Source organism: Salarias fasciatus, chromosome 15, assembly GCF_902148845.1.
Source record: "Salarias fasciatus chromosome 15, fSalaFa1.1, whole genome shotgun sequence".
NCBI classification, from domain to species: Eukaryota; Metazoa; Chordata; class Actinopteri; order Blenniiformes; family Blenniidae; genus Salarias; species Salarias fasciatus.
Window position 1 is genome coordinate 6,053,979 of NC_043759.1, and position 20,377 is coordinate 6,074,355.

General features: G+C 49.5%; 1 protein-coding gene across 1 annotated transcript in view; it reads left to right on the top strand.

The window, feature by feature from the left end:
* The window catches only part of afdna (afadin, adherens junction formation factor a), a 91,401-nt gene extending 72,519 nt beyond the window's left edge, over positions 1–18,882 (top strand). Inside the window, 14 exon segments of the mRNA XM_030109529.1 lie at positions 2,419–2,537; positions 3,837–4,037; positions 4,119–4,210; positions 4,283–4,495; positions 4,593–4,737; positions 4,831–5,239; positions 5,329–5,576; positions 5,675–5,889; positions 6,974–7,153; positions 10,522–10,656; positions 13,227–13,533; positions 16,851–16,907; positions 16,910–16,934; positions 17,497–18,882. Of these exon segments, the coding sequence (XP_029965389.1) occupies positions 2,419–2,537; positions 3,837–4,037; positions 4,119–4,210; positions 4,283–4,495; positions 4,593–4,737; positions 4,831–5,239; positions 5,329–5,576; positions 5,675–5,889; positions 6,974–7,153; positions 10,522–10,656; positions 13,227–13,533; positions 16,851–16,907; positions 16,910–16,934; positions 17,497–17,650 (2,500 nt within the window). The 3' untranslated portion in view covers positions 17,651–18,882.
* Positions 18,883–20,377: the final 1,495 nt, after the last annotated feature.

Sequence of the window (20,377 nt, forward strand, 5' to 3'; positions counted from 1 at the left end):
AGTGCTCGGTGCAAGGCTGCAGTGACTTTCTGCAGAGACCAGTGGTAAAATAGAACAGCTGAGTTAGCGTTTGTTTTTACTGTTACTTCTTATTGTGTTTGAAAACCACAATTTAAAAACAAAAAGAGACGAGATATGAGCAGGTTCCACTTGTCATAAACCCAGAGTTTATTCACAGCGGTAAGAAAAAGGACATAACAAATAACTCCACCAAATATTTTGCCGACCACAATTTACTACGCCGTCATCTGCGTATATGGACACACTCCTGAACACTGAAACTGAGGAACATTTTCAGGTGAGATTTGTAAAACCATCATTGTGTTTTGGGTGTCCTGAGCTGCTGAAAACACGTTTTAATAAGAGGTTCCAAAGGTGGAACTATCTGAAAATGCTTCAAATAGAATTAATTAAAAAAGTAGTTTTTTTCTACTTCTACTTTTCCACATAACAGTAAGTGGAAATGACGGAGGTAGTGTGAAGGAGGATGAATAGAGGCAGTCTGACTGAGCTTCGTCCTCCCACAGATGAAGCACTGGAGCGATTCTTTGACCCTCCAGCGCGCGGCGCTGACGTGTTCGCGGTCACCGAGTGACGAGACCCGGTCCGCGGCTCTATTTCAGGACCTGGAAACACTTGAAACGACGAATGACGTCGGGCTCGGTGAAGACGCTCTGCTCACACTTCGACCACAGTTCCAGCGTGTGGAGAGCATGCAGCTGAAAAACAGGGCGTGTGTGTGTTTTGGATTAATCCAGTCATTCCTCCGCTCAGCGTGCACAGGCTTGATGCTGCTCTTGTGTTTTGTTTTTTTTTTTTTTTTGCTTTTTTTTTCACGTCAAACTGGATTTCCAGCTCATTTGTTTGATTGCTTTAGGTTGCAGTGCGGAGGGCTTTTAGCAGATCAGGTCACGTCAGAGCAGCCGAGGCCCGATCGGTCGGTTCATGAGGGACGATCTGCTCTGCAGGTCGCTGTTCGCCGTTCAGCTGAAGCCTGAAGCCTCCGCGGCGCCGGGATCTGTGTGTCAAAGCTCCACTTCCTGTCTTCTTTCTTTTGCACACGGCTCATTGCTGTGTGTTAGATCTGCACGCCGCCTATTTATGGGATTTAGTTAAAGCTCCTGTGCCACGGACACACGTGACTCTGGCTGGAAGTAACTGTGTGTGTGCGTATCCATGTCCGTGTGCGTGTGTGCGTGCGTGTGTCTGTGTGTGTTAAACCCGATCCTGCCTCTCAATCTCTATTTTTCTGCAGCGGCAGACAGAAACTTTACGGCATGTTTATCCTAATGACCTGTGCAGTTATAATAAATAACAGCTGTAAAACATCAGTAATTAGCCGGAGTCATTACCCGGTGCGGCGGTTTCCAACCTGAGGTCCGGGACCCTCTGGGAGGCCTGAATCGTTGAGGCCTCGTTCACACTGCAGCACTTCAAATGAAAACACGTTTTTTTGTATTTTGTCAGTTTTTATTGAAATTTTAGACACTGACAGAGTGAAAAATATAACTTCCATGATACATTTACATCAGTGAACAGAATTATGACGCATTACAAAACAGTAAAAAGAGGGGGGAAAAAAACTAAGAATGGAAACGGAAAGTGTAGAAAAATTGCTAATTTAAAAAAGAATAAATGGCAAAACAAACAAATTTTTTCCAGAGTAACGCTGTACCTGATGGAGCAGGCAGACGTTCCACACAAGAGAAGACGCATCATTTTTATGTTTTCATTTCAGTGAAGTTTCACATTAACACATCGTTTTGAAAATGAAGCAGAGAAGAAGGAAACAAACGTTGCTACCGCTGTAGTGACCGTGCCAGGCCAGGAGGTGGCGCTGCTGGTGGGTTTTTTGATGGTCAAGTCTAAAGCTTCCAGGTCCAGGAGAGTCTGGACTGGGAGTCCTGACAGTAAAACAAGATTATGGTCTGTCGCCTCAGCGTGTGCAGAACTACTGTTTACTGCAGCCGTTGATCGTGAGCAGTGGCATCATGTCCACCGTCTCCACGGCGACGGGCTCCAAGCCTTTCCAGAAGGTCTCGACAGAGACGGACCGTTTTCAGAAAGTTCCACCTTTGAAGCCATTTCCCAAAAAGTTTCATTTTGTGTCTTCCGGCACCGTTGTCATGGAAACAGTTGATCAGAATTTTTTGCCACTTCCTTAAAATCCTCGGTTCAGACCTTTCATTTTAATCTCTCTCTTTCTCTCTCTCTCTCTCTCTCTCTCTCTCTCTCTCTCTCTCTCCCTCTCCCTCTCTCTCCCTCTCTCTCTCTCTCCCTCTCTCTCCCTCTCCTCCCTCTCCCTCTCTCTCCCTCTCTCTCTCTCTCTCTCTCTCTCTCTCTCTCTCTCTCTCTCTCTCTCTCTCTCTCTCTCTCTCTCTCTCTGTCTCTCTCTCTCTCCCCCTCCTCCCCCCTCAGAGCTGCAGAGTTGATGACTCGGACCGGTTCAGTCGTGACTCTGGAGGTGGCGAAGCAGGGAGCGATCTACCACGGCCTGGCCACGCTGCTGAACCAGCCCAGCCCCATGATGCAGAGAGGTGAGGACACACACACACACACACACACACACACACACACACACACACACACACACACACACACACACACACACACACTTCAAACCTCTCCTACACGCTTAAAACTCCATTCAGACCAGTGTTAACCTTCACATTTCATCATTTTGACAGAACACACAGATTTTTCTTCAATGGTAAAGAATTTTATTCTTGAATTATCCTGTTTTTTGAGTTGAAGCGCAGCCCATTCATGACACATCCGGTGGTTTGTCCTGCAAATATCCAACATTTCTTTATTTTACACTCAAAAGGATGATCTAATTTAATCATCCACAATGTGCTTTTCTTTAGATTCAGAGTAATTTCAGGGTTATCTCTTCAAGATTGAAAAAACTGATTTGATTTAGCAAGAAAGAGTAAATTCCCTTTGTTTTTTAAGAATTTTGTACTTTAATGATTCGTTTTTCAGTCAATGCACGAACAGTGCATCAAATATTTAAATTCATTGAAGTTTGACGTCTCTACTATTTTTGTGCAGTTGATGGTGTTTTTCTTGAAATTTCACATTTTGAAATAAGAAAACAACTTTGAAAGCTTCTTCAAACTTTTTCAAGCTATTTCTCCTCTTCAAATTCAGTTATTTGTGTTTAAATCAAATTAAATGCAGTTAGTTGTTTTCCAAGTCACTTTGGCAGACTGTAAATCCATTTGATAGTTTCTAACAGGCTGAACAAATCGAGCATTGATAACGTGATGACTGCTTTTACCAGCTTTTCTGCTTCTAATGCAGAACACTCACACTCCCACCTCTTTACGAGCAGTGTGTGTGTGTGTGTGTGCGTGCAGACGGCCGGTTTCTGTCGTCTAAAAGTAGAATGAATGGTCCACTGTGAGCCACGATTAGCTAATGCCAGTAATTTGGAGTTGTGGACGATGGAGGAGAAGCAGACGTGTCCAGACACTGCGTCCTTGTTGTCTTCCTTTTGTAGCTCAGTTAAACTCCAGCCTGCAGACCGAAGCGTATAATGAGTGTTTGTGGCCGCAGTAAGTGTGTGTGTGTGTGTGTGTCGGCCCGTCTGGCTGTGCGCCGGGCTTTGTGTGCTGGAATGTGACCCCGGATTCATTAAGGAAGTCTCGGGGCCGGTCTGCGGTCCCGGATGACCATAAAACGGGGAGTTTCTCCTGAAACCCGCCGACCACGGTGGTCGCCGTGCTTTTAACCGTGGCCGAGCTCCTCGGCTCTCCGGGAGCGTGAGCGGACGCTCCCTCTGGGTCCAGGGTCCAGGGTCCGGGCTGAACTCGTCTCTCTCTCGTCTCCAGCGTCGGACCGCGGCCGGGACAAAAACGGGAAAATGCGACCAAAGAGCGAGGGCTTCGAGTTGTACAACAGCTCGGTGCAGAACGGCTCGCCGGAGAGCCTGCAGCCCGGCTGGGACTCGTACCCCGAACCAAAGAAGATGAGCGGAGAGGACCGGCTCCTGAAGAACCGGGCCGACCACCGATCCAGTCCCAACGTAGCCAGTAAGTCCTCCGGAGTCCGCCTGCAGCGAGGAGGAAACCCTCCGAGCCCCCTCTGATCCCGGGTCCTGGTCTCTCCTCCAGATCAGGGTCAGAGTCCTGCCAACAAGTCGGTGTACCCCGGAGGCCCCGGCACCAAGATCACCTCCGTCTCCACCGGGAACCTGTGTGCAGACGTAAGTGGCGGTCCGGCGCCGGCGCCGTCCCGGGTCCCGGGTCCGGCTCTGACGGTCTGTTCCCCCCCTCAGGACGAGCCCTCCCCCCCTCGGCCCGAGGCCTACCCCATCCCCACACAGACCTACCCCAGGGAGTACTTCACCATCCCGGCCTCCAAGAGCCAGGACCGGGTGGTGGGTCCAGGCCCCGGTCCGGGTCCCGGTCCGGGTCCCGCTCAGCACTGGCAGGGCATGGAGGACCGAGAGCGCCTCCCTGTGGTGGATAACATTCACAACAGCATGCAGGTGGAGCAGCACAACACACACACACACACTCGCAGAAACCCAGTGTGTGTGTTTGTGTGTAGATTTGTGACGTGTTGTGTGTTCTCCCCTCCGTCAGAGGATCAACCACTCCCAGGAAGACCTGTTCCCCCCTGGACCCCTGAGGACCGACGAGCGCATGCAGCCGCACTACCAGCAGGACTACCAGCACCGGGACCTGGACTACCAGCACCGAGAGCTGGACTACCAGAGACCGCCTCCAGGTGGACACACACTCACACACACACACACACCAGCTGCAGGGGTTCCCCTCCGTCAGAGGGTTGGGTGTTCTGACCCGTGTGTTTGTGCGTCAGGGGTCGGGGGTCCGGACCACTGGGCCCCCCAGCCTCAGGTCTCGTCCTCTCTGGAGTCGTCCACGTCCAGCCAGGAGCACCTCAACTTCTCGGCGTCCTCGTCCTCCTCCAACAAGACCCAGAACCAGAAGACGGGCCCGGGCCGGTGGAAGACCCCCAACGCGCCGCCGCCGCACCCGGCCCAGCAGCAGCAGCAGCCGTCCCGCTCCGACCTGCCCCCCCCGCCGCCGCCGCCCCCGGCCGCCTACCCCGACCCCTACGACCCGTACGACGGCCAGCCGGACCTGCCGCTGCCGCCGCCCCCCGCCGCCGTGTCCGCGGCGACGGCCCAGCAGGCCGCCGACCGCAAGAAGCGGGAGGAGCAGCAGCGCTGGTACGAGAAGGAGAAAGCTCGGCTGGAGGAGGAGAGGTGGGTCATGCTCTTTGGTTTGAAAAAGTCACTGCAGTTAGAGGAGGAAGACGCTCTACAGTCTGATGTTGCTGACTGTCCCTCCCCAGGGAGCGGAAGCGGCGGGAGCAGGAGAGGAAGCTGGGTCAGATCCGGGCGAACCCCGTCATGCCGGTTCAGCCCCACAACAACGGCGGCTCCCTGCCCCCGCCCCACCACCAGCCCCCCGTGGCCTCGGTGGCCCCCCCGCAGCCCTACCTGCCCCCCCAGCCCCAGCCTCCCCCGTCCAGACCGGAGAAGCTGGCCAGCCTGCCGCGCTCCGCCGTGCCTCCGCCCGCCAGTGCCTCCAACCCCGCCGGTAAGACGCCCGGAGCTCCCCCCCCCCCCCCACCGGGACCCGGACCCGGACCGGGACCTCGCCGGCTCACCCCCCCCCGCCCGTCTCCTCTGCCGCAGGCGTGGACACGGTGATCCGGGAGCTGCTCCCCCAGCAGCAGCCCCGCACCATCGAGAGGCGCGACCTGCAGTACATCACCATCAGCAAGGAGGAGCTGACGTCCAGCGACAGCCTGTCCCCCGACCCCTGGAAGAGGGACGCCCGCGAGAAGGCCGAGAAGCAGCAGCAGCTGCACATCGTGGACCTGCTGGACAAGGAGATCCAGGAGCTGCAGGTACGGGACCAGATCCAGGATCAGGGAGCCGCCTCCCCTTTACCTCGAATACTGTTGTCTTCTTTTCTCAGACAGATCTTCTGTTATTTTTGTCTCAGAGTCTCGTCTTTTTTTTTTTTTTTTTTTCATCTTCTTGGCTTGTCGGGAGTTTTCTATTCTACATTTGTGTCTCGTTGAGTCGACTCTCATTTCTTGACTTCTGTCTGAAATCTAATCTCGTCTTGTCCAGTTTCCTTTCGTCAGTCCTGTTTCCGTCTGTTCTGGTCTAATTTGATTTTCATTCAGAATTGAAGGGAATTAAAACTGTCATGTAAACGTGGAAAGTGACGCGGCGTCAGTGCCGTATTCTCTAGTCCAGGGCTCTGGAGCCACATGTGGCTCTTCAGTCCCTCTGCAGCGGCTCCACCAAGCTTTCACAGCATGAAACGTGAATGAACATTAACTTTTCTTTTTTTTTTTTTTGCAATGACACACTACTCTGCTGTTCAAAATGATTCGTCACTCTCAGTTCAAAAGGGATTCAAATGAAGGCACAAGTAAAATTTGGAAAAATAGCTAAACCACAAGAAATATGGAAAAGAATAATAGAATAGCTTTAAAAAACTTGAAATGTCTGGAATTTCTAAAAGAAGAACATAAATATGGGGAAAAAACACGCAGAACTGCTTTAAAGGAAATAAAATGGCTAAAACTGCTAAAATTTCAAAATTGTCAAGAAAAAAATACTTAAAAACAGGAGCAAAACGATTAAAATTAAGTACAAAAATAGGTTCAATGTAATAACATGTTCACTATTCTGAACGGTAGTTAAAACTTCATGAATGCATCATAAGATGTAGTTTTTGTGAAAACTACATACGAAACTCCCTGAGCTGCATTCGCCTCATTTTTAAGGTTAAATGTGCTTCGCGGCTCCAGAACAACTTGACTTGGCTGAAAGTCACAAAAATGGCTCTTTTGATCATAAAGGTTGCAGAACCCTGGTCTAGACGTTCTCTGGTTTATTCTCTTGTCGAGTTTTTCTTTTCCTGTTTGTCGAGTCCTGAATCTGTTTTGTTTGTTTGTTTGTTTGTTTGTTTTCCAGGCGAAGCCGGAGCGGACGGCCGAGGAGAACGACCGGCTCCGGAAGCTGATGCTGGAGTGGCAGTTCCAGAAACGCCTGCAGGAGTCCAAGCAGAGCGACGAAGACGAGGAGGAGGAGGACGACGAGGACGTGGACACCATGATGATCATGCAGAGGCTGGAGGCGGAGAAGAGAGCCAGGGTGAGGCTGGAGGGGCGGAGCGCGGCTCCTAGAGAGAGAGAGAGAGAGGGGGCGTTCTGGACTTCTGTTTTTTCACGTGAAAATGACCCATCAGCTCGCAGTCCAGACAGAGAGCGGCGCTGCGCTGCGGCCGAGGAGGAAGGGCGAGTCCCGGGAAGCCCGGCTGATGGAGGGAAAAACAGAAGCGCCTCTCCGGTGTCCCGCAATGTGCATCCCGCAACACGCTTCTGTCATCGCTTTGCCATGCTGAGCTGCTTCAAGCTGATTGGCTGGAGGCCGGGAGGGGGCGGGAGGACGGGGGAGGGCAGGGGAGGGGGGAGGACGGGCAGGAAGGCGGTACTCAAGTCACGGCTGACTTTTCTAACATGTCTGCAGCTTTTTGAATTCATCTGAACGCTTCAGAGAAACAGTCTCCAGTGAAGCCGATTGGTTTCATCTGAAATGTCAGAATATCAAGGATGATTTCTGATCGCTCCATAAAGCTGATCAGGCCCCGTTTACACAGCGTTTCAAGTGAAAACGTTTCAGCGTTGAGTTGTGTTTCTGCTGTGAATCATGCTCAGCGTTTGGAGACATACTAGTGTTTAGACAACAGTGAATTGTGAATCTTACGGGAGCTTCATCAACGGGAGTTTACGAAACTCTGAAACTCCCAAGGCGTGGCACTTTACAAACCGTCATGTCGACGGGCCCCGACGCAGCGCAACTCCGATTAAAGAGGCGTCGCAGTAAATATCATCCTCGCCGGTCCGCCTCGGCGTCTCGGGCCCCCGCTGTGCGATCCCTGACGGCTCGGCGGGTTTCATGTGGCGAAGGCGGAGGTTCTGCCAGCCGACGGCTCGGTGTGGTTTCTGCCTCCTCCTCCTCCTCGTCTTCCTCCTTCACGCGCCAAACGGATCGCGTTACAGGAATAAAGCTTCCACTTCAAACCGACCAGCGCTCTGAGGTTATTCTGTGTCTGGATCGGATTTGAAGGAGAAGCAGGTTTCTGCGGTGGAGCGTTCGCACCAGACCAGCGCTCACGCTCCGACAGGTTTCAGTGTGAAGAAATGTAAATAACCCCCAAACCGATGCAGCGAGAAAATATTAATGAGGAGCAGCATCGAAAAAATAAACCTTAAAGAAATTGATTCAGAAATGATGGAAAAGAGAAAGACTCCCGGTCACTGCTGGAGGAAATCAGGGGCGAGAGAAAGAGCACTGTTATCTACCTCACAGCAGAATCTACCCACGTCTTGGTTTATAGGGCTTACTGCAGGCTCAGCCCTGATCAGACTCCTGAAGTCCCAAGTTGGAAACGCGATTCAGTCGTGATTAATTCAGTAAAATTATGCAGTTAACGACTTTTAATTTGGGTTGATTGACAGTAGATTTATTTTAAATCCGCATGACAGAAGTGAAGAAGGACAAAAATCAAGAAAAGAATTCTAAATGGAAAAAACATCGACAAAAGTGTTCATATTTATGGCAGCAACACTATCGGATGTTACCCTGTAGCTCCATTAAATTCACCATAAACTGATGAAAAAGTTGCGTTTTTGAAAAAAGTGTTTTCCTGAAAGTTCCATCTTGAGCTGTAAACGGGGCCCAGAATTCTTCTCGTCAGTTAAAACATTGGAACTGGGAAGAGGCGTCCCCCCGACCCCCCCCGGAGGGGCCCCTCACCTTTAAGCCGGGGCCGAACTCGGCACCTCGGTTCTGGATTCCTCAGACTGGGGGTCAGACAGGAGCGAAGCGTGTCGCGGGGGTTCTAACCATGTTTTCACTTGACTGTATGTCCTCCCCCCTTCCTCCCTTCTCTAATTTCTACACCACTCCCCCCTCCTCTGCTAATGAACCCCCCCTCCTCCCCCCGTCTGCCTCCCGCTCTCACTCTCTCTCTCTTCTTCTTCTTCTTCTTCTTGTTCCTCCTCTTCAGCAGCAGACTGCTGTCCCAGCTATCTCTGTTCTAGATTTGGTATGTTCTTCCTGTTAATGAGACCCCGCCCCCTCCCCTGACATCACTTCCTGTTTTCTGTCTGGGCCGCTCCGCCCCTCACCCCCACCCCACAACCATCTGGACGACGTGTCTCTGTGTCTTGGAGGAAGTGGGCGGGGTTTTGGGGGCGGGGTTTTGGGGGTTTGGCGCCTGCATGGCTCTGCGCTTCACGGGGCGGCGTGCATGACCCGGTCCATCAGTCCATCTGTGCCTCGTTTCCTCCTGGTGTGTCCCTTCAGCCAAATCACACACACTCAATACCCACAATGCTTTACTATTAGTTTTACTATTATATGTAATATTATTGATATTATTATTGATAATTTCAGCAATATTAAAACAATGCAAAATATTTTTTCAAAAAAAAACTGTACAAATTGTCATGAAAAATACCAAAATTCAGCATTTAAGAGTAAAACAAATCAGATTCAACCATTTTGAATCTTTTGTTTTCCCAAAAAGAAATAATATAACTTAAAATGTAAAGATTTGCTGAGATACCACTAAACCACAATAAATCAGTAAAACGTTCTTTAGCACGTTTTTCATTTCTTCAAGAGTTAAATGACAAACAAGCTTTAACTATTAATAATACGAGTATCATAATAAAAACATCAGGAAATAAAAATATGTATTAATGTAAAATTAAAAGCATAATTTATAAATAAAATGACGGTATAGAAGATATATAGAATAGTGAATGAATGGTTGTGTAAGTTAGGACAATTACTAAAGAAAATATTTTTTATCCAAATTACAAACAGTAAAAAAGTGATGTAGAAACACAACATTTGAAATTAATGTGTCAGAATGCTTTTTCACACAAGAATAATCAATATACAAGATACATAAAATACCAAATTAACTCTGAAAAAGCTTGAATAACAGTTAAAAATAAATGACTGTAATGTAAAATAAATGCAGTTTTCTTTCACCGTCTCAGTTTGAAGTGATCGTCTTTTTTAAGTATTAAAACATATAGAAAATTGGCTTAAATTCCATGACAGTGTTTGAGGCTCAGACCGGTGTGTGTTTCGGTATCGGTCTGTGTTTTGGTTGAACTGACCTTTGACCTCCATCCAGGCCTGTCTGTGTCCGTCCTCCCTCTGACTCTCAGAGCACTTCAGTCACTTCAGGTGCGCTTGATTTCTCCTCCCTCTCCTCCCTGAACCCGATCAAGTCGACCTCCAGTAGCCGCCAGACGTTTCTGCTGCATGTCGGTGGCGTGTGCATGTCCAGCTGTGTGTGTGCGTGTGTGTGTGTGCGTGCGTGCCGTGCACGGTGCTCCTCCTCCTGCAGAGGAGAATCCAGATGTTTGTCTCGTGTGTGTGTGCGTGTGTCGGGGTGTTTCTAACGTGTGTGTGTGTGTGTGTGTGTGTGCGGTGGACAGTTGCAGGACGAGGAGCGGCGGCGCAAGCAGCAGCTGGAGGAGATCCGCAAGCGGGAGGCGGAGGAGCGCGCCAAGCAGGAGGAGGAGCGGCGGTGGAGGGAGGAGGAGCGCGCCAAGCGGGAGGCGGAGGAAAAGGTCGGTGCCACTCGCCAACAGCGCTTTAATGACCAGAGTCAGTGATGGACGAGGACAAAAGAAGGCAGAAACGATTCACAAACGTCAGATTAAACAGACCGAAAACATCCCGAGTTACTGAACTGCTTTCATATCAGTCTGATTTCTACAGCGTCTAGTAAAACGGTCATTTCAAGACATTTTGGCAGAGAAAAGAGAAACAACTTTAACAGGAAGAAACCTGCAGAACCAGAGTCAGAGGAGGAGGCGTGTCCTTTATTCCTGGAAGAACAAACGTGACAAAATGTTCAAACAGACAGAAAACACTCCACATTTTGCCGTTTATCTTCAGAATCTATTTAATTTTCAGGAAGTTCTTCATTTCCTCAGGTCTGTCAGTTCCTGAAAGTTTCTGACTTCATGTTGAGAAAAAGCTTTTTTCTTCTCTTTACGACAATAAAATAGTAAATTACAACTAATACTTTATTAAACCTTTTTTTAGAAGTCTGAATTCTATTCATATTTCTGTAATATAATTTAGTGATATAAAACTGATAAATGTGCGATTAGATTCCTTCACATTTCTTTACTGCTGATTTTAGGTGTTTTAATAAATACAAATAAAAAGTAGATTAATGGCATTTTAAAGTTCACAGCAGTGATCGGCGCCGGAGTCTAAACCCATTATTTTACATTTGTCCTTCTTTTGTCCGCTCTGCTTGGTGAAACTGGACGTTCAGCTCTGACAGATGAAATGTGTTGAACCTGAATGACTTTTACCTGATGAGTGTTTCTGTAAGCTGGAGTGGATTTTTAAGCGGGCAGTGGTTTGGTCGGCTGCAGACCGCCGCCGGTTTAAATGTTTCCTCCGTGAAGAACAGGAAGTGTTTTTCTTTTAAATGGACTCTGTTAAACATGTTGTTGTTGTTGTTGTTGTTGTTGACGGTGACGTCCAGCTGCATGTCCTCATCCCGTGCCCCCCCCCCCCCCCTCCACCCCTCCCCCGCCCCGCCCTCTGTGACGTGTTGTCATGCTGTGTTGCTCCGCCCACCTCCAGCATGGGACTCCCATCACGTCAGCGTGCTCGTCGTCGTCGTTGTTGTTGTCGTTTGTTGTTGTTTATCAGGACGTTTGGCTTCAGTTCTGGTCTCATGAAGGTTTTTGTCATTTTGAGTTCCATCATGGCGTCGCCGTGTCTCCATCCTCCATCCGCCTCCGGGCCGTGCGCTGCGGGGAATGCCGCCCACCCCACCCCGACTTCACCTCCCCCTCCATGTGCTTTACATCCACCTCTCACACACACACACACACACACACACCTGCCCTCAGCCATCCATCCCCCCATACACACACTAATCCCTCCCAGTTTCTTCAGATTCCTGCCTGAGCCGCCGGATTCGTCCACAGCAGCACACTCAGGCCCCGCCCACTCTGACAGACGTCAAACGGACCCTGAAACAACCGGTCCAGGTCCAAAAGAGCCCCCGCCCCGTCCCCCCGCCCCTCCACCACACTCAGGAAGTCCCGGCAGGGGCGTAGCGCCCCCTCCCCTCCACCGCCGCCACTTAAACCACAGGACATAAACTGCGGCCGCACGAAACCCTGCAGCACATGTGGACACGTAGTCGGAGCGGTGAGGTGGGGGTGGAGGGTGGAGGGCGGGGTGGGGGGGGCGACGTGTAGGACCAGCAGAGGGTGGACTGGCTGCAGCTACCCAGCAGATCCTGGAAGGTTCTTCAGGCATACGGAGGTGAAGTCCTCTCTGATTGGTCAGTTCTGGAAGTGTGTAGAGTGTGTTTCTCTGGGGACACGTGCTCAGGGGAAGTCGGGAAACTTTCATGGCAGTTTGGACGTCCCGTTTCCATGACGACGGCGCTCAGAGTCGCCGGAAACGCAGCTTTCTGCTAGCGCTCTGACTCCGTCTCCATGGAAACGGGACACCGCTGCTGCTGCTGCTGCTGCTGTGCACGTGCACCACAGCCCTGGTCTGCACATGCTCAGTAGAGGCTCAGTGAGAACAGCGCTTTCCTCCAGATTCTACGTTTTCAGTGTTTCTGCCCGTGTCCAAAATGTCGCCGAAGACTCCTGAAACGAAAACGCAGCTCGGACGCATTTTCACTGGAAAGGTGTGAAAACGGCCTCGGTTTGTGAACGCCATCGGAGGAAATTTCCAGGCCAGAGGCTGAAAGACGCTGGGAGACGTTTGGTTTTGTCCTGTCGGGACTGTCAGGAAGTTTCCGCTGCTCAGGGAGCTCTGTCGGACCGTCGGTTCGTGGTGAAATGGAGGTTTTGGGTTTAGAAGAGTCGGTGGAGATTTAGCTGATCGAGTAGACTTTAGTTCCGGGGCGTTGGGGGGGCACGTCAGACCGTCAGACCTCAGGACAGTTCGGCTGATCCGAGTCGATCGGTGAAGTCGTCGTCGTCGTCGTCGTCGTCGTCGTCGTTTGAGCCGGTTTGCTGTTTTCTGTTGTGTGTTTTGCGGCTCAGAGGAGGTGGAGCCAATCAGAGCGCGGTGTTCTGATTGGGGCGTTGGTGGGAGCCAATGGGAGCTCAGCGTGCTAACGGCTTGTCCCCCCCCCCTCCTCCTCCAGAGGAGACAGGAGCAGGAGTACTACACCCGCCTGGAGGCGGAGCGGCGCCGGCAGCACGAGGAGGCGGAGCGAAAGCTGCTGACGCCGGATGAGCCGGCCGGTCTGTATCGGCCCCCGCTGCCCCGGGACTACCAGCCCCCCGCCCCCCACAACCCTACTAACACCCCCCCGCCCCCCCCGCAGAGAAACACCTCCTACCTCAAAACGCAGGTCGCCTCCCCCGACACGCTCTACACCGCCACCTTCGTCTCCTACGCGGGCGACGATGAAGACGAGGACGAAGGCCCCGGCGGCGGCGGCCAGTCAGGTCAGGTGAAGCTGTCGGCGACCCGGAAGTCGTACGGCGACCTCCCGGCCTCCGCCTCGCCCAATCACAGCAGCAGCAGGCCTCAGCCGCCGCCCACTGCGCGCAAGCCCCGCCCCCTTTCCGACGGCATCTTCCTGTCCAGCTCGTTCCAGCCGCCACTCCACAACTCCAACAGTACAGGCCCCCCCCCTCCCCGCCAGGGGCTTTAAAGGTAGCGCCGCAGAGGGGGCAGGGGAGGAACGGCCCCCCGCGGCGCCCCCCCCCCCAGCCCGCCGCCCGCCCCTCCAGGGTGTAGCCTAGTGTGTGTCCTGTCCCTCTCTTCCTCCTCACTGTGTGTCGCTCCATCGTCTCCTCAGTGATTCCATCCTAGTCAGACCTGCGGAGGACTTCCTGCCTCCCAGCCAATCAGTCTCTTCTTCTTCTCTTTGATTTATTTTATTTTTAATCTTCACACACCTCTCGTTGCCTCCTCCCCCCCCTCAGTAATTTTCTCTTCCAATCACCCCCCCCCCAATCAGCACTAGCGACCAAAAGGGAAAAAAAAAAAAAAAAAAAAAGCAATCGATAACCCCGCCTCCGCTCTGAGAGCCGATCATAGTACTGTTGGTGTTGTCGCTCGCCGCCGCCTCCTGTGTGTCCCGGTTGGTTTGCTGCTTGGGACGAGGTTTGGATGGGGGGGGGAGTGGGGAAGGGGAGCGAGGCCCGCCTCCTGACCCCCCCACCCCCACCCCCACCCTCCTCCGGCCCGTGGCTCTGCTTCGCGGTGTTGGCTTTAAAGGGAAGGAGACACACCATCGGCTTTTCTCTTCTCGCCCCATCGATTCAGAGCCATCTCATCAGCACACACACACACACACACACACACACACACACACACACACCATGTTTAAATCAACCTTAAACAGGCTGCCCTCTAGTGGTAGCTTCATGTTACAGCTTCGTTAAGTTGCCAAATTAAAACCATGGTGTTCTGTTTACAGCCTGTGAACACAGAGTCTAAATGAAAAGGACTGCAAGAGCTAGAAGTGAGAGCATGATGGGAAAGAAGGGCGACAGAATGGTTAAAAACACTAAAATGAGTGAAATGATGATGCAAAAAGAAGAACTGGCTCAAACTGTTAAAACCATCAGTAATGCTGAAACAGCTTCGACTGTTCCAGTGGGATTTAGGAATAGATTAGCTTAAAATCAGATAAATGGATCAAAACAGCTAAAATCAGCTGCAGGATTATCGTTCAAATGGATCAGATCGTTAAAAGTGTGATAGTGACTTAAAAGTTAACAGCTTGAAAGGGCTAAATAGATCAGTTAGTGAAGGTTGAAATGATGCTAAAGCTACACAATTCACACACACAACACACACACACACACACACCACACACATAGACACACACACACTCAGAGATCCTCCCACTAACCTCCCCCTCCCACCGACCCTCACTCCCGTCACTCCCCCTCCACCTCCACCTCCCAAAGGAGTGAAAATCTGCATGTCCCACGTCCCCTGAACGCATCACACTGCTCTGGCTGCAGCAGCTCACCTGCAGTAACAGGCTCCATGTCTATTGCTTTTTTTTTTTTTTTTTTTCCTTTCTTTAATTTAGCTGCCTGTGCATCGCTCACAGCTCGCTCTGCCGTCCTCCTTCACTGCCCTGATGTCTGCCCTCCTCTTTTAATTTGCTTCCCTAACTGTGTGTGTGTGTGTGTGTGTGTTTCCTGGCTGTCCTCCATCTGTCTGTGTGTCTCCGCTGTCGCTGCCCTGCTCTCTAACGCTGCAGCCTGACTAAACTCCAGCTCCCAGGGGGCTTTGCGGCAGGCTCCGGCGCTCGTCCTGTCACGGGACGAGTGGCCCGAGTCTTCAGCAGCCCCCACGAAACAACTGGAAATATGAGTCTGAGTGTTCGCTGGCAGCTCGGGAACGCTGGAGATGATCCAATCTGCTGTAACCGTCATTAAAAAAAAATAAATAAATAAACCGAACACGATCGGTTTTCCTCAAAAGGTTCACAAACTGGAGAACAAACGAATCAATCATCCACAGATGTTCTATTTCCCAGTGTCGAGCTGGGAACCCGGGAAGTTTCCAGTTGGGAAAGTCTCATTTCCCAGCCAGGATTTTTTTTCCTTCCAGTAAATAAATGTAAAGTATTTTCGGTTGCGTTGCCAGAAGTCAGATTTCCGTGGGGTTTGGCTCCACGGAGGAATGCCGGCGTTCCCAGTCGAGGGTTCTCTCCCTGCGGTTCCTTTGTTCTCTGCCAGTTTGTGTTCATGTGGTCTTGGGTTGAAGTGGAACCCGTCTCCCCTCGGCTTTCGGCTCCCATTTTATAAAAGATAACAAGGAGCCGCGAGCTGCCAGCTGGACGAATCTGCATGTGTTCAAACAGCCTGACTGTACCCAGCATGCATCTGGGCTGCACTGCTGCCTCTGAGACAGTATGAAGCCTGAAAACTCTTCAGCTTCCTTAAAATTCACCTGAAAATCCTGATTCGGATTACGATGAAATCAAATTGAGCTTACTTTCTGGAGAGCAGACAGGCAGTTTGGACAAACATGGACTGAACAGTGTCTCCTCAGGGGTCAGAGGTCGAGGTCACCCTCTCGTATTAGACTTTAAAGTCGGCGATGCTCAAGTTTCTCCAGGCCGAGTTATCGACAGTGAACGGCGAAGCTTGATCTGTACGTGAGGAGAGTCTCCACGTATGCAGATGACGGCGCCGTATCTGAGAAGAACGACGACACGTTCAGGGAAACGATTCCTGACAAAACGTTCAGTCTTCTGGGACTTTCTGCTCCTCGAAAACTGAACTGACGTTTACTTCAGAATGAGCCCGCCTCGGCACGTCGAGCAGCGCAGATTCCAGAGCCGTCTCGCCGCCACACGAGACTTCAAACCGCCGACGACGTCTCGGTGTCGTCTTCTGAAGACGCCCGGTTTTTATAGTGAAACATGTGACGTTGACCTCTGACCCTCCTCCACACGTCCACAGACCTTCTGACCTGCTTTGAATGGCCTCCCGGCAGCTTGTGTTGGTTCCACCCGGCAGGCTGTCTCCTCTCTCGGCTCGCTGCTGTAGTTTGAAGAGATCTGGGTTTCTAGTTTGTGCCTAACGCTCCTCCACAGCTCCTATTCCTCTCTCTTCTTCTTCTTCTTCCTCCTCTTCCTCCTGCTGCTCCGGCTGGTCTGTGGAAAACTGCCGTGATGTGTGGTGGAGGAGCTGCTGCTGGGCGCTGGACACCCAGCAGCCTCTGTCTCCCGTGTCTTCTGTCCTCTGAGAACGAGACGCAGAGATGCTGACTCGTGTTCTGAACCCGACAGGATTTAACTCGTACACTGGAAACTCATCAGGAGTTGTAGGATCAGGAGAAGTCTACAACGACCGCGAGACAAATGGACCAAGAGGTGAGAAACCCGTCTGAGGATCAAGTTTTCGCCACGTTTTGAATGAAACGCGTTTTTTTTTTCTTTCATCTTTGTCGATTTTGCCGAGCGTGTGCAGAACAGCTGCTGCTGTAGCCTCTCTACAAAGACGGAATGTTTTTCAAAAAGTAGCGTTTTCCACATTTCCATTGAGATTAAATGTTTTATAAAAGCTGTTTTGACACCGTTTTAGTGGTAATATGGAATGTTTCCAAGAAGTTCTGTTCTCCCTGGAAATTGATTTTTTTGTTTTTTTTTTTTTTTTTTTTTTTTTAATCAAAAAGTTGCATTTTCCCCATTTCCATGGAAATTCAATGTTTTCAGTTTCATTTTTCCCTATTCCATGGAGGTTGATTTTTTTTTTTTTTTTTTCAAAAAGTTGCGTCTTTCCCATTTCAGTGAAGACGGAATGTTTACAAAAAGTTGCATTATCTCTGTTCTATGCAAAATGTGAGTTTTTCATGCAGGTTTTTAGGCCTCAGTCTTTCAGACTTGATTTGATGGACGTGTGTGGTGTGTGTGTTTGTGTGTGTGTGTGGTGCAGTCAGGAGCAGGAGAACTCGATCCCCAGCGGCGCCCCGGAGAACTTGACCTTCAAGGAGCGCCAGCGTCTCTTCTCTCAGGGGAAGGAGGTCTCCAACAAGGTCAAAGCTTCGCGCAAACTCATGGAGCTGGAGAACGAGCTCAACACCAAGTAGACCCCTCCTCCCCCTGGCTCCGCCCCCGCCCCTCTGGCTCCGCCCCCCCGTGTGGCGTTCAGGTGCGCCCGGGACAGTTTCTTTAATCGGTGGATAACTGGACGGTTGTTTCGGTTTCCCTCCGTTAGAGTTCTAATGAAGAAGCACTGGTAAAGAAGTTTTAATTCTATCTGGAGAGAGTTTTGAGAAACGGGGGTTTCTGTGTTTCTGTTTCCTCTCATCGGCTTCCTGATACATGAACAATTTTATGCTGTTATTTTATTTTTTACACTTTTAATTCCTGAGAAAGCGGAGCTCCAGACCAATCTTTTATCATTATTTTATTCTTTTTTTTTTTTTTTTTTAAAGAAAAGGAAACACTGTTCTTTCATTCCGTAGCGAGAACTGGTGGGACGGTTCCCCCCCCCCCCCGTTTCTTCTGTGATGTTCTAGTAAAGCTGACGGTTCTCCGGTGGAGGATCTTTAAGTGCACAACACGACTGTAAATACCCACAACTATTTTACTACTGTAGAAACCTGCCAGGAAACTCAAAGGTTTTGTTTCTGGGTGATGGAAACAAACGCCCCTCCCCCCCCCCTCCTCCTCCGAAGCGCCGCCTTGCCTCGGTGGCTTTTTAACCCCCCCCCCCCCCCTTCGATTTCAGGTGACTTTAATCTTCTTTTAATCGCAAGTAGTCTCTTTATTTTTGCCGAGTTGTGTGAGATTAATTTGATTGTACACCCGGAGAAGGACCGCCCTCGCTCCCGATGTGATTCACCACAATATTATGATTAATAAACCATTTTTTAAAAAATAAAAAAACCGGAGATTTGCGGCGACTCTTTCAGTGCTTGTTTGCTTTACAGATATTTATTTGAAGACCTTGTGGGAGAAAACTTGCACAAATTCTTTTTTTTTTCTTTTAGTCAACGTGTCTACAAGCTGTTTGGAGGGACCTCTCCTACTGTGCTCAGCTGGTGTAAGAAACAAGCGCGCCTCTGGTTCTCGCTCCATCTGTGTGTGGACTCCTTTTTTTTTTTTTGTTTGTTTTCTCGGCTTCAAAATAAAACAAAAAAGACACGAACTGTTAAAACTGACCTGTTTAAAAAGAGAAAATCACCACTATCCCCCCCCCCCCCTCCCCCCCCACATGACAACAAAATCCCTTTTTAGGTTTCAAAATGAACTGAATCATTTAAATGGTTTCATGTTTAGCCTTTTGTAAATCATTAATAAATACAGATTTTCAACACTGTGGTCTAGAAAGTGGTTTTATTTGAAGTTTTCATTTCACCCTCCGGCACATTCTGGAAACTGGCGATGCACCGATGCCATGTTCAAGCTGTAGTAACCTTTAGCTACTCGCTGGTGCCAATGACAGCTCGGTTGTAGAAACTAGTGACAGAGACCCGACATGTTCGTTTGCACTCTGAAAATCGGTATTTCTGAATGGGTTCCATTTGGGTTCTTTTTGAAACCATCGCCCCCTGCTGGGATTTCTGTGGTATTACAGCTTTTCTGCTTTTTCCACGTTATTTTCAGTTTTTTCCAGTGGAGTTGTGCTTGGTCCACCCGGTCAGTGTGGCGTCTATGTATCGTATCTATGCTCATCATGGCCATGCTGTTATGCAGGTTCCGGCGGTGGCGTGAGGTCCAGTTGGTTAGGATTCAGTGTTAAACACAACAGATAGAATTACTAATATTTTCTAACATAAAGCACTCCATAGTACAAACAGTTTATTGACTTTTAAAATTTCTATTGTGATATTTTAGAGATTAGTGCAATAAGACATTTTCTTTTTGTAATAAATTCTTAACTAAAAGAAAGTTGTATAACTTAATTTGCATCTGTTTGGTGTTCCGTGATTTACATTTTTGTTTTAAGTTACTTCAAGATGAGATTTTCCACCGCGGGGCTCGAACCAGGGACGGCCAGGTTTCTGCTGCTTATCAGAAGATTAGTTGAATTTACAGCAGGAAGATAAGAAGAGTCCTTATCAGCGATACTTAAACTCGGATAAAAGATGTTAGACTATGACTGTGTTCAGACTCTCCTGCTGCTCTGGTTCTTTATCTGATATATGTATCCTCAGTTTGCACGTTCTGGATAAAACTACCAGCTATGTTTCAAAACAAAAGCCTGTAGGATGTTCTAATATATCGTGTCTTTGCACTTTATTTTCTTCCCTGCACTTTTTGTCTTTCGTTCTGCTGCTTCGATGCTGGACAGGACACATAAAGATAAATAAGAAGTAAAAACGTATCGCTCCGACTGGCTCCGAGTGGTTGGATGTGATTGGCCACGGCCTGGAACCGGTAGGTGTGGCTTTAATTTTTCAACTGACTGAAGATGCTGCTGGCAAAACAAAGACATCTTAGAAAAAAAATTAATTAAAAACATCCGAAAAGAATTTTTGGTCAGACCCCAGACAGAACGTGAAGGACCGTTTTCTTTTAAATATATCCATTCATGACTTTGGAACTACACTATAAACGTATGCAATTAGGGAAATCTTCTCAGGAACATTTTCAGTAAAGAAACCAGATTTTAATGAAACGACAGACAGCAGGTCCAGGAACACTCAGCTCAACACCACCATCCAGTGGTGAAATACAGGTACTGCACATGTTCAACTGACCCACAAGGAACTTTTTTTTTTTTTTTTACATGGTTTGCATCAAAAAGCTGTAAAGGCTCGATAATTCTGATTGGAAATAATAGAGAAACACTGACTTAGCTTTTAGCG